Source organism: Engystomops pustulosus, chromosome 1 (assembly GCF_040894005.1).
Source record: "Engystomops pustulosus chromosome 1, aEngPut4.maternal, whole genome shotgun sequence".
NCBI classification, from domain to species: domain Eukaryota; kingdom Metazoa; phylum Chordata; class Amphibia; order Anura; family Leptodactylidae; genus Engystomops; species Engystomops pustulosus.
The window spans coordinates 25,305,922-25,320,165 of record NC_092411.1 but is presented as its reverse complement, the minus strand read 5'-3'; the positions used below and the strand labels follow the sequence as shown (position 1 = coordinate 25,320,165).

Genomic DNA, 14,244 nt, shown 5'->3' with positions numbered 1-14,244 from the left:
CAAATGGAATAGGAAAAAGATACAAAGCGGAGGTTTGCTACTTTTTCTTCACAAGATCAGCGTTGATAAATGCCCCCTAATGTATGTTTGTTTGTTTTTTTTGTTTTTTCCATGGGTGCTTTTCTTGAGTTTTACTAAAATATGAAACTAAAGATGCATGTTGAATGGGTTTTCGAGGTGTATGCTAATAATAACCTATGCATATGATAAACCATTAATAGGGAATTGTCGGGGATCTATGGAAAAATATGCAAATACGTTTTTCAGGATGTGATAAAGAAAACCATGCCCCTTTTAGATACTGTGTAAGTCAGCTCCCTTGACATCAAGCATGACTTTCAGGAAGCCTTATGACATGATGCAAGTTTAAAACTAAAGCATTATATCTATTTCAGAAGTAACAGACTCCCAACTATAGACAGAGCTGTTTCAATGTGGTTGTGTCTCTTCAGTAGAGTGTAGGAAACTGGTTTGGCTGAGTGAGAGGCTTTTGACTGGGTTCAAGAAGTAAGAGTTCTTGTTGCGGAAATTGCCAATCAATGCCGTCTTGTTGGCGTGTGGAGACTCGTAGCCATTGATGCTTCATTGGGGGATTCTGGGAAAATATGCAAATTCCAGGGTAGGAAAAGGAAAACCATGCCTTTACTGGAGACTCGGGTCGGAGGTGCAGACCTCTCTGTACATAACGTAGGGCGTGTTCAGGCCATCTTTTGGCACTACTCTCATTGAAGTAAATGGGTTGAAAAAGATATTGCTGGGTGAATAAAGAAACACATAGTTTTCATTGGATATTGAAGTACTGCTGCCTTTTTTTGACGGCAAAATATATCTTGCGGTGCTGTGGTGCTGGTTCTGCTGTTGTCCCCAATACTCACTAGTAATATGCAACATCCTGGTGGGTAAATGACTTGCATTTTATGATTAATTTTTTGGTAAACTTCTATATTTCATGGGGAACTTAGCAGAGTACTGTCCCTTTCACTGCATGGTGTATCCGGCAGTGAGAACTGTGTGGGGAAACGGCAGATCTTGATACCATTTTACGCACCCTGTGATGGGCGGGGCTAAGTGACAGAGCGGAGCTATAAACTAGTAGGTGGGGCCAACCTAGACAAAGGCAGAAATAGTTTAGGTTATGATTTTACTAGAGGGAGGAGAGATTTAACCTGGGGCTCCTGCACTGCACTTTTCAACAAAGTCACAGTAGGGGGGTGAGTAAGGTTTATAGCGCCTGTTCTTGATGACAGGTTCCCTTTAATGAAGTATCCTAGCCTCTCTGGAAAATCCCTTTAGTGGGGACATCTACAGATTCCATCTCGTTGGAAGCGAAACGCCTCTCCAGCCTAGGTTATACAATAAAGACATGACACAGAACATTAGTTTTACCACATTTCCATGTCTATATGTGCTAAAAATGAATCGGAGGGTAACGTGTTCACATGTCTGTTTTCAAATTCTAAAGAATCTGAGATCAACGCAGACTTAAAGGATTGAAGGCTGTAAAGCTGGCGTGATGGCACCTATGATTGCCTCCCGATCCAGACATCTACGCTATTCCCACATCCCAGGCTTCTATTGAAGTGACTCCCACACAGTCACCCGGCCTTACAATCTATCTGCATACCCACTTGGTAGACGGCTGTAAAATTTACTTTTCGAGGATGAAAGCTCGGTGGCACCCATCAGTCTCTCCTGTCTGTCAGGTCTAAATTTCCATGTCCTGTCGTTGTGCACACACGGTATATAATAGACGCTGTGTGTGGACATGCTGAGCACAGTTTCGTGTGGTTTCCCATTCTAGCAGCTATAAAAGGGGAACCTATACAACTGGAATCCTATAGAAAGTCGGCTTCAAATAAAATTACATTTTTAAAAAATGCTGTAAAAACCAAAGATAGTAACTAAGGAATTCTTCCCGATTGCACAAAAAAAAAGTAAAAAAAAAATACTGAATTTTCACTATACCAGACCTTAGATGACACTCATTGATTTGAGTTCCCTCTGCGCCTCAGGAAAGTGCGGACATCCACTGATTCATCCATTTACAGCGTTTTGTTTATAGAGAAGAATTACACTTTTTTTCCTTAAGATGAAGAACCCACACCTTCTCCGATTCTGTTCCGGAAGCTTCTTTACCCCCCATTGTGGTTAGCACTTTTTGTCTCAAGCCATGCAGCTAATACAATTTAACAAATACTTTCTTTTTCTTCTTCACCTCTGATGCCATGGTTTTGGGTTCAGAGTCTCGCGCTGCTTTATTACAGCTTTGTGTTCCTCTGTTTGTTCGTGACAAACCCGCTACTGTACCATCACATAGAGCAATTTTTGCCACTGGCGGTCTCTCTGTGACAGGGAGCCTTCAGCAGACATAAAGTGCAGCCTGTTGTGAGCTGCTAAGTGGGAGACTGCCAAAATCTCAGCAGGCTGAACTATTGTAACTCTGAAAAATTCCCTTATTTCCTATTTTTCTTTTTCTCTCATTCTCCAACTAATACTGTCTCTTTTTCTTTCTCTGTCTCTTTTTTTTTCTTTTATCTTTTTTTACAATCTTATGCTTTCCTCTTGGGCTGCTCTCTTTGCTATTGTACCCTTTTTATTTTGCCCAACTTCTCTTGGGTCCACTTCTTCTTTCTCATCTCTCTTTATAAGCCATTTCTCGTCCCCCCCTTCTGCCGCCTGCTCGGTGTCTCGTCCCCCCCTTCTGCCGCCTGCTCGGTGTCTCGTCCCCCCCTTCTGCCGCCTGCTCGGTGTCTCGTCCCCCCCTTCTGCCGCCTGCTCGGTGTCTCGTCCCCCCCTTCTGCCGCCTGCTCGGTGTCTCGTCCCCCCCTTCTGCCGCCTGCTTGGTGTCTCGTGGCCTCGGTTCTGCCGCCTGCTCGGTGTCTCGTCCCCCCCTTCTGCCGCCTGCTTGGTGTCTCGTGGCCTCGGTTCTGCCGCCTGCTCGGTGTCTCGTGGCCTCGGTTCTGCCGCCTGCTCGGTGTCTCGTGGCCTCGGTTCTGCCGCCTGCTTGGTGCCTCGTGGCCTCGGTTCTGCCGCCTGCTTGGTGCCTCGTGGCCTCGGTTCTGCCGCCTGCTCGGTGTCTCGTGGCCTCGGTTCTGCCGCCTGCTCGGTGTCTCGTGGCCTCGGTTCTGCCGCCTGCTCGGTGTCTCGTGGCCTCGGTTCTGCCGCCTGCTCGGTGTCTCGTGGCCTCGGTTCTGCCGCCTGCTCGGTGTCTCGTGGCCTCGGTTCTGCCGCCTGCTCGGTGTCTCGTGGCCTCGGTTCTGCCGCCTGCTCGGTGTCTCGTGGCCTCGGTTCTGCCGCCTGCTCGGTGTCTCGTGGCCTCGGTTCTGCCGCCTGCCGCCAGGTTTTTGACCTGTACTTTCTTGACGCATGCATATTGCTTTTCAGTTGCGCTTTTTGCCTGTGTTCTCCCTTCGCTCTCGATATTTCTTAAGTTTGTGCTCTTCCGCAATTTGGTCTGCTTTGACTCTCCCTCTCTATCTCACACCCTCCGTCCTCCTCTTTTTATCTTTTTGTTTTTGTTCTCTTTCCTTCTTGGACGGGCATTGTTAGATTTCTGGGGGACTTTTATCAGAAGCGTCCTGAAGTTAAACTGTTCTAGGTGTAAGTCCCTGCCTCCACTGCAGATACGTCATCAGGCTTAGACCTCATGATGTATATAACTTGGCCAAGCTGAGTGGCAGACAAAACTATGCCGACTTCTCTTAGTGCACAGACTTTTTATTAAAAACTTTCTACAAACCGGCCGAAAACTCAGCGGTGAATGTTCACAGATTTTTAGAAAGTGCACAGACGTGGGGCCGGTGGCGTAGTCGCCGTAATAATCTGCGACTATGCTGTGTGCAAGAAATTGTGATTTTAAATTTTATTTATTTTAATTTTTTTGGTCCTTCTAGTGCTGATAAATCTCATTATAATCTTTGGTTTGCCTTTTATTCATTGTTTAACTTTGAGTCTTGTTTTTCAGGACACTGAGCACATCCACGTGGAGGCCGGCACAGAGCCAAAGCCGAGATTCGGAGCTCATCACCATAGATGAGAAATTGGTAAGTAGCACAATGGGTGATCCACACTTACCTGAAATCACTGCAATGTTACGTAGACATTTGCTGTTGGGGGGGTGCCTGTGAGTTGTGGGGGGCTAAGCATGGCTTGTGGCAGCAGTAGGCACCCAACTCTGTAGGGACCCACTAGTACGACCTCACTGCGAAGGGGTCAGTGGGTGTTTGATAGTAATGTTTACGAAGACTCCAGTGGATCCAGGATTTTTTTTTTTTCAGTTTTGGGCTGATTTATTACAAGACCCTGAAATACACGTCACAAGCGTGGGGCACCTTGCATCCCCTTGGGCCCTCCTTAATGGGCGATGATGATAACATAATGGTTAGACAACCCCATGTATGGTAGTGTTTCTCGTATCGTTACTAATCATTCCTCCTATAATTTCTTGTTTTGTTAAATTGGGACAAATCGGCCCGTTTTTTTTTTTTAACGATGGTTATCAAAACAAGCCCGTGCGAGATGTAAACAGTATAAATCACGTCTCATCTGGACGGCCTCCTCTTAGTCTGGTACACTGTGCTACACCTGGAAGCACATCCCGTATTCAGGAGTCCCCTGCCAAAAAAACATTGCAGCCTTTATTTGGGAAGACAGGATGAGGGGATTTAGGGCCATAGTCATTACTCTGGAGATCAAGAGTCAGATAACAGCGTCAGATATGGAGATTTCTTGTGGCACCTGTAATGGAGCCGAAAAAAGGCACATGAATTTTTTTTCTAGAAAGGATGAAATAAAAAATCAGCCGGATACTTTTCTAGAGGTGATCGTCTGCATTGGATATATCTGACAGATCCTCCTGTAATAAGAGATATTTATCAGTAATTTGTCATTCAGCATCTTGTCTTTATATGTGAGAAACGTATTATTATTGCTGCTCTAATGGCCGTCATTTCCTGATGTTTTTTTTTTAAAGGAACTCTCCACTCACAAGCTCAAAAACGTGTGGCAAGGGGAAGACTCTGTGCTATGTAAAGAAGATCTGCCAATTAAAATAAAGCATGATAAACCAGTGGCACATAGTCATAGATCCAGGTACTGTGACTGTGGTAATCTTATTATATTTGTTATCTATGGCCTCCTTTCTTCTAAAAAATCATCTTTTAAAATTATGCATATTAGTCAGAAGTGCTCTGGGAGGCATTAGCGGGTCCCCTTCGTGCTATAGCTTCACAGGAGCACTTCCCCCTCCCACTGTGTGAGATTATATCAGGCAGAGGTAGGGGAGAAGTGCTGAGAAAGTAGAGGGAGACAGTGTAACGGCCTGTGAAGCTACAGCTCGCAGGGGTTCTGCTAATGACTAACTGGCATACGTTTTAAAGTGCATTTTAGAATGAAGGAGGCCGTGGATAACAATAATTAAGAAAGTTATCACACTCGCGGTGCCTGGATATATGAGGAAGTGTCTCTGGCTTATCAAATTGGTAGATTACCTTTTATACTTTGGGAGCGTTGTAGATTGCTGAACACATCGCTCAGGTTTCTCCAGCTCTCCCGTTCACTGGCTGAGATAGCCATGCACTATGTTTGTCAATTTTCGACTCTCCATTTGTATTGAATAGGAAAATGGGACACAGGCAAGACCTCCCGCTCCCGCTCAATCAGTTAGTGGGAATAGGGCCCAGCAGTAACCCCTAGCCCCATAATATATATTTTTTAGTCCTTATCATTTAGGGATTAAAATTTGGTTGCGGGAAGCCTGTTCCTGTTGTTTTTGGGCACAATGATCCTAGAATACCCATGTTTTCTGCCAGTTTTCCAGTAGCTTGGAAAATGTTACTTAGCATTTCCATATCTGTGGACTACATTCCAATAAGGAATGTCACGTTGTCAAAAAATTCCTCTCATTCTTTGTATTATTCTCTTAACCTTAGTGCATCGCTCCGGATTACACTTTTTTTTTTTGTTCCCGTGCCTACTTGTGTGTAATAGTCGGCCAAGTGAGGCAAAAAATAGACAAACAAAGTAATAATTCTGTTACACAAGCGATTGTGTTGTGTCTGCAGTGTGGGAATATTCACTCGTACTACATTCTAGGCTTCACGTTATGGACAGAGTAGAGGAGGTAGAGATATTTATAGTGTACAAAAAGCTTGGTGATGCCTCATATGGCTGCTGTGATCACAAGGGTCACAGAAATTGGGCTCCCATCGATTTAGATGGGGGATAACAATCATTCTTGGTATAACCATGCCCACTTTTAAGTCAAGCCACTGTGGTTGTGTTTTTTTTTTTTTTTTTAGGTGCACAAAAAATTACTCAATAACTTTGGCTCATATTGCTTCTCCGAATAGTGTAGTTCATTCACCTAAATGTAGTGAAAATGTCATATATCCGAGATATTTATTTCTGCACCACACAGTGGCTTTACGAATAGACCCCCCCCCCCCCATAAAATCTGTCACCTTGGTAAAGTGAAAGTTTCATCACTGTATATCATTTCTGCCAGGTCTGGCTATAGATGTAATGAATTTGATTAGAACTATGTTAATGAGCTCCTGTTCAATATCTATAGGTAAGGAGGAGACTTGTGACTTTGGTGAAACTTGCCATAATTTACCTTGGTAATGAGTCATGTCCAGTCACACTACTAGGTCCACTCATTGCTGATCCAATTTGTAGATGAACAGCACAATTCACGAGTCCGGAGAAAACTTCTCTCTGAATATTGACTACCTAAGATGTCTGAATTTGGCTCCCAGTTCCTGCTTCGCTCCAATCTTCCGTACTCGGGCAATGAAGACTTGGCTAGAAGGGCCAGTGACCTAGGGACTTGTAACGACCATATAATAGCCTCCTCCAACGAGGAAATAGCCATGGGGTGTCCAGGATTCTTCACAACGAAGAATGACCTATCCATAGGTTAGTGGTGGGGGGAGTCTGGAGATCCGCCTACACGCAGGGTGCTTCAGAGGCTTCATGGGGCATGGAGTGGCCTCACAGAGGCTACTCCTCGCCACCATAAGCCCCTGAAATTAATTTGCAGAATGGTAAAATAAAGAATTGGTTCGTACAGGCAAAATATTTTTTGCTAAAAACTGTTTAGGGATGGGGAGGGAGAGTCTACCTTGGGACTTGGGAACGAATTCAGAAAGTAGAACCCTCATGGTGGATTAACTTTAAGTGCTTAATATTTTGCACTTTTGTGTTTTTTTCAGTTGAGGGGTTGTGGCTTAGCAGAGGATGTGGTGCTTAACTTTTTTTTTTTTTTGTTTTATGTCAAATACATGCAAAACAGAAAAGGGGAGGTTCCTGCTGCTGCCAGTTATCTTACAGTCAGACACAAGGTAGTGATGGGGAGGTGGGATCTCATAGCTTGGCCCCCGAGACACATGGAAAAGATTTTTTTTCATGCATTTCTCAATTTTATCTGCAATTGAATACAAAAATATATTGGGCTAAGAATTCGAGGTGATGTTGGGATATGCATTTTTTTTTTTTTTTGTTATTTAGATTCCTTTATAAATGACACCGCAGGGGTTATTTATCAGGACTTCTAGGCTAGAAAACTGAGGCCATGAAAATATGCGCAAATGCTAGCAATGAATTATTTGCGCCAGCTCCCTGCGTTCCTGAACTGCACTTCCGCTCAAACTGCAACGTGCAAACTTTCAATAGTGGGAGAGTGCAAATAAACGCTGCGCAGCCCGGTCACCCGAAGATGGGGCTGCGGCATTTTCATACCGGTGCACGATAAGTAACCCCCTACGTTTGTATGATTTCTTGCATACAGTTATATGCAGCCCACATCCGTCTCTTCCCTATTCTTCAGGCGTTTCAAGGATAATACAATAGGTGGTCCGAGATAAGTCCTCTGCACCCAGAAAACTAAAATATTCATAGCAAAATCAAGGAGAAAAAAAAAACAGTGCAAATGTTTGCTTGGCCGTCCTCCAAACATATTACATTTTCCTTCTTGGACTTAAGTAATCCTTTAGAGTTTTTCTAAGAATCCCCTTACCCCAGGAGCTCCGACTGCTCTATGCTGTTAACTATTGATTGAACACATGGAAGGATCAAAGCGTCCAGAGTTCACTCACCTATCGCTGCCAAGGTGTGAAGTCCGTGGGAGAATACCGCACCCTCTCTTACATTACCGGGACGTAACCTTTCCCATTACAACAGCTGGAATACAATTAGTAGAAAAATGGATGACATTCCTCTGGTAATTAGTAGCAGATTAAAGTTTTGGCAAAATCTGTCTTAAAGCGCTCAGCAATGTGTGGTCTGTTATTTCATATGCAACGTGATAGTTATACATGATGTATTCCAAGCACAGGATTCGGCACCCAGCGTTCCCGCTAATGGGTCAGAGGAAATACATACTTGTCACTTAGTTTACAAACTTTATGCAGTTTATACTTCATTATTCAGCATGTAACAGCAAAACCGCAAACCGAGTGGCCCCTAATATAATACTGTTTACCCTGGTGACACACTGAGATATAGACCGGAGAAAGTGGCCAAACTTGTCTGGTTTATGAAAAGTGGGGAATCGGGACAATCTCTGACTTTGACCACGGACGAATGGGTCAAACCTCATGAAAACTTCTTCAGAGAGGAAACCTAGTGAACCAGTACAAGGTTCATGGCATCACAGGCACGTTTATGCCTGTGGTGATTGGCACCCATGCCATAGGGTCGTCACTGCTGAGATAGACCACTGCACAGAGGCAACACTCGGACCATTGCCCCTGCACAGAGTTGACCAGGCAGAATTCATGGTATTTTCCTGCACTCCCAGCCATAACACAATCTTGGGCTGCATTCACACAGCCGTATGGGGGACGTATATATGGGCGATGTATATACGTCCCTCATAGAAGGCAATGGGCGCATGGCCCCAAGCAGGAGCAGTACGGTGCAGCATAAGTGCGGCACCGTACCGTTCCGTACCCCGTGAGAAGATAGGACATGTCCTAGCTTTTTCCGGAATACAGGGCCGTGCCCCATGTTTCTCTATGGAGTATGGTGGGGGTGAGCTGCGCACACCCCCTCCTCCTCCTCCTCTTGTCGGTGCCGAAGTGTTCCCGCCGTGCTACGGTGCGGCAGGCACACGTTAATGTGAATGTAGCCTTAGTTGCCCGAGACTGAAGGAGTTGGGAAGAGGAGTGGACATGGCTGGTGATCAGTGCTTACTGCGAGCCCTTCAATTCTTGACGTACGCTACGATTAGTAAAATTGCGCCTTATTGCGCTCATATGATTTTAAAGCACAGACAGCGCAGTTGTATTTTGATGGTAATTTGGGCATTCGGTGTCCAAAAGGTTCACCATCACTGCTTATATTTGCCTTGAACTCTTAGAAATGCTACTGCAGCACGTTTCATGTGACTTTGTGCTGCCACTGAAATTCATCACTTGGTCGAATGCCTGATTGTTGGAGGTCACTGCCTCAATATCCGTCCCCCGGTTAACCACTGGTTTAGAAGGAGGACTGTGCTTACGAATGTTCACCACCATTTCCTTGGTCTTCCCAGCATTAATCCCAAGTTGGTTTTGCAGGCACCAGTCCACAAATTCCCGGATCAATTTTTTGTACTCCCTGTCGCTCTCACCTGTAATGAGGCCTACTATAGCGGAGTCATCAGAGGACTTCTGGAGGTAGCAGCTTATGGAGGTTATCAAAGGCTGACGCAAACTCGAGTGTCCTGCATTCTCTTCCTGCCCAGCTCTCGTAGTATGACGGTTGGGCTTGGTATCGCATCTTATCCCCAACCTTGACCAATAGTCTTGCTCTACTGAAACCAACAATGGCATTGTGCAGCCAATAAGAGGGGTGTCAGATCTTCGCCAATCTCAAATTGATCTCAGATGCCTCGAAATGGTATAGCAAGCTTTGCTGATAAGGTATTGTTCCCTAGATCGATTGGCCTTCTTTTGTACGGATTCCCCGTTGGTTTCCCAAGAAGAAAACCTGGTACTAGGATTCTGGAAAGAGGAGAGGATCCTAAAAAAATATAACTTTTGGCCTTCACATTTTGTCAACAGCAGCTTCTAGAAGAATCCCATCCTGTTCCCTCCTCCTTGTTTACTTGATCCCGCTCCTGGTTGCTCTCGCATTGATTTCCTCGCTGTTTAAAATGAGTTTAATACATTGAAGTTTGTGCTCCTCAACTGTTCAATCGAAGGCAGTTTTCACACTAAACCTCGAAAGCAGCGTGATACTGGCAGCGGTAAACATGACCTAATGCTCAAATTGGGTTATTCTTCTACTGTGCAGCTGTCGGGGGAAGTGGATTGCACCGAAAGTTCTAACTTATTACATGGCAAATATTACTACTACATGTTCTGTGCTACTGTACGCCTTTACTTCTCCCATGACCTTGTGTTTCGGAAGGCGCCGGTTTGTAGAGTAAGTTGCCAGAACGAACTGAAATACTGAAATTTTAACCTGAAATGTTCTGTATTGGGCACTTTATAGTTTTTTTTTTTTTTTTTCTTTTTTTATTTTGTCGTTTAGTTAGTTACTTGGCGCTATAGTAAGCGATGGAATTTTGATTAGGGGTTACTTTTAATACTTCAGAGTTAGTTGTTTTTTTTTTTTGTTTTTTTCAATGGATTCTAACCCCTGGAGCCCCCACTGTTAAACGGACAGCAGCACTTTACAGCCCCTCGTCCTGCAGAATCGGACGCGCCACACCACGCCATGCTTTGTGTTTATCAGAACGAAGCAGCAGCAAAGCTCCCAGTGATCGGATCTTGTCAGGGCTTATGTTGATGGAATTAGATTTTATGATCCAGTAGTTGAATATAGGGCAGCACGGTGGCCGAGTGGGTAGCACTTCTGCCTTGCAGCACTGGGGCCCTAGATTCGAATCCCACCCAGGTCAACATCTGCAAAGAGTTTGTATGTTCTCTCCGTGTTTGCGTGGGTTTCCTCCGGATCCTCCTGTTTCCTCCCACACTCCAAAACATACTGGTAGGTTGATTAGATTGTGAGCCCATGGGGACAGGGACCAATATGACAAGTTTTGTGCAGCGCTGCGTAATCTGTGTGCGCTATATAAATAAAGAATAATTATTATTATAATTGACGATTGTGATGTCCCTTATCCATGAACAATCTGTATTTGGAATTTGGGAATAGATGTGCAGCAGAATTCCGGAGTTCTGGAGCTTTTGTTGCTTGTGAAATGTGAAAACCTGGTTGTAATTTTCGGATGTGGTGTGCCAATTTTTGGATAGAAGCTAAGTCCTGCTTGACGGAAAGTAAATTTGCCACAAAAGTTGAGTAACTTTTCTGCACTTTATTTACACCTGTGTGAAATGCTGCACATGATACGGGTCACCGCCACCCCCCTACTATGAGAAACCAACCAAAATCATTTCAGGTGCCATTTTGGGTGACTTTTTGTGGGAACGACTTCAAAAAGTGGGAGTTTTTAATCTCATTTTCTGAGTTTATTTGTATCCAAATTCTACAAGTAAAAAAAAATTACTTCAATAGCAAGTTTTAGTTATAAATCTGGCAAAAAAGTTGAAATCGTACGACCAGTTTGATCAGACACAATGGCCAAACTCTAAAGTGTGTTTGACTGCTAGTGATAGTCCAGCATTGTATGATAATAGAAATCCGTCACGATAAACCATGGACACTTAATCATAGACCCAGGCACCGTGACATTTGTTATCCATGGCCTCCTTTCTTCTAAAAAAATCAACTTTTAAAATTACGCTAATGAACCTGAAGGACTCCCGTGCATGTTATCAGAGCTGCAGCTTCACAGGCTGTTACACTGTGCAATGAACACCTCCCGTCCCACTGTGTGAAATTACAGAAGGCAGAGGTAGGAGAAAGGGCAAAGGACAGAAACCTGCTCGAAGCTATGACACGGAGGGGCTCTGGTAACGCCGCCAGGCACTTTTGGACTAATTAGCATAATTTTAAAATTTTATTTTAGAAGGAAGGGGGCCATGAATAAGACATGTAAGAAGATTACCACAGTCCCGGGGCCTGAATCTATGAGTAATGTCCCTGGTTTATCAGGATGAATTTTGATTTTCTTGACCTGTATTTCGGCTCTGTCACACAATTTTGTAAGATACAATGTAATATCTCACCTATAGAGTTGTATGTTCCTTTACTGTCCTAGAAGACATCCCAGTACAGCAGACGTGACGTTTATAGGATCCCATTTACATCTGTACATGTACGTAGCTTCTATATGGAGATGTAGTAACAGATGATTGTGCTGGTCCTGGGGCTATTTGCACTGTGCCATAGGCTGGAGATCCCTTATAACTATTTATTCTAGATCATCATTACCGCAGAGAGGCGTCCGGGCTGCCGGGTGACTCTATAGAAGCCATGATTTCTTTTGATCGGTTGTCTCATAATTCCACCATGATTAGAATGAGGACACACAGTTTGGGAATGTCGGAATGCGGCTTGTAATTCTTTTTACAGAGAAGGCCATTTTTATCCAACCAAAAAAAAAAAAAAAATGGAACATTAAAAAAAATCCCTGATTTTATTTTTTCATATTTTTAAAGTGACATGATATTCACTCATTCATAATAGGACAAATCATTGCCTCAGTCTGTTTACAAGAAAGTTACTGTCTGTTCTATTAGGTTGTGTTCACTATGGAGACGATCATTAGCCAGAAACAAAGTGTGCCCAAAGTCAGTTGGCAGGTCTGCAGTGGTGCGTGCCTCTGTGTGCATGTGCATAATTTTTGAATTTTTTTTACTTTTTTTTTTAAATCCAGTTGTCACTGGGACAAAAATTTTTTCAGCCTGGAGTTACGTTGATAAAATATACCAATAATGATCACTCAAACTCTGACTGCAGTCTGAATAGGGGCGTGAATTATATTATCGGTCTCAGGAGGTGCTCAGGTTTCATAAGCCTGAGTGCCATCGGCTCATTAGCATATTTTATATAACGTTTTTTTTTTTTTAGCTAAATGATCATGTCCAAAAGATTTTAATAAAAAAAGTATCAGCCAGAAAACATCTTGGTGAGTAAGTACGTTATAGGACTCTACCATCAGTATTTTTGGTGGTGGATGTCCTTTAAAGGATGAAGGATTGTAAACCATGTACACTTACATGCTGGTGTGTGCCCCCTCTGGATCTGCTCCTCTTTTTAGGTTTTAATGTCCTGTTTGTTTTTTTACGAAAAAAAGCTTTTAAACTTATGCAAATGAACCTGAGGGGCTTGAGGCTTCATTATCATCTATGGAGCCCGGAGCCCCTCAGGCTCATTGCATGATTTCTAAAGCCTTTATTTTTTCTTAACAACAAGGGCAAAGGAAGCTTAAAGAAGAACAGATCCTGCCAGAGGGGGCACGCACCAGTATGTCCGGGTACTTGGTTTACAATCCTTCATCCTGGTGGTAGTTTCTTTAGGTTTATTCTTAAAGGACATCTATCCTCTATATTACACGGGTATCAAAAGGTCATACAGCCCCCAAAATGGTAGCAATGAAAACCTAAGTTTGTTCCCGCAAGAAATGACACCTCATACATCTCCTTCCACTAAATTATGAAAAAGTTAATGGCGTCCGAAGATGGCGAAACGAAGAATTCTTTTTCGTACAAATGGTTTTAATTAAAAAAAAAAAAAAAAGAATTAAAACACTATAAAAACTGTTTCAATTTGTTATCTTCCTGATTGTACTGACCTAAAGAATAAAGAAGACCTGTCATTTGGAGCTCACAGTGAAATCCGTAAAAAAATAAAGCCCATAAGTAAATGGCGCAAATGTGATTTCTTTTTAACCAGTTTCACCGCAAATGGAATTTTTTTTTTTCCTGCTTCCCAGTACTTGGCATGGAATACTAAATACCGTCACTGTGAAGTACAATGTGTTTAGCAGAAAACAAGAGCTGTGTACGTGGAAGAATAGAAAGTTATGGATTCTATAGGTGGGGAGTGAAAAATGGAAACCCAAAAAGAGAAAATGGCCAAGTCGTTTAGGGGTTAATAGTACAGATTTGTTGTTGCTTTTAGTAGCCCGGCTAGATCTTGCCATTCATCGTCCTTGGCGATCATAGTTATAAGATTGGTTATTATTTCTTTTTCAATCTTCCATTTTTTTTTTTAGTAATTATGTAAGAAATCTTCCCCTTGGCCAAGGCCAGGATTCCCCAGCGTCCCCCTCTCTGGACGTCCTTCATTGCCTACACATGACCTCTGCAAACTATGCTGGATGCTGAGCCGACAGACTCAAAGCTTCAA

General features: G+C 43.4%; 1 protein-coding gene across 1 annotated transcript in view; it reads left to right on the top strand.

The window, feature by feature from the left end:
* The window catches only part of NDUFS4 (NADH:ubiquinone oxidoreductase subunit S4), an 82,760-nt gene that overhangs the window by 21,200 nt on the left and 47,316 nt on the right, over positions 1–14,244 (top strand). Inside the window, exon 2 of the mRNA XM_072136207.1 lies at positions 3,965–4,043. Within this exon, the coding sequence (XP_071992308.1) occupies positions 3,965–4,043 (79 nt within the window). The remainder of the gene's footprint in view (positions 1–3,964; positions 4,044–14,244) is intronic.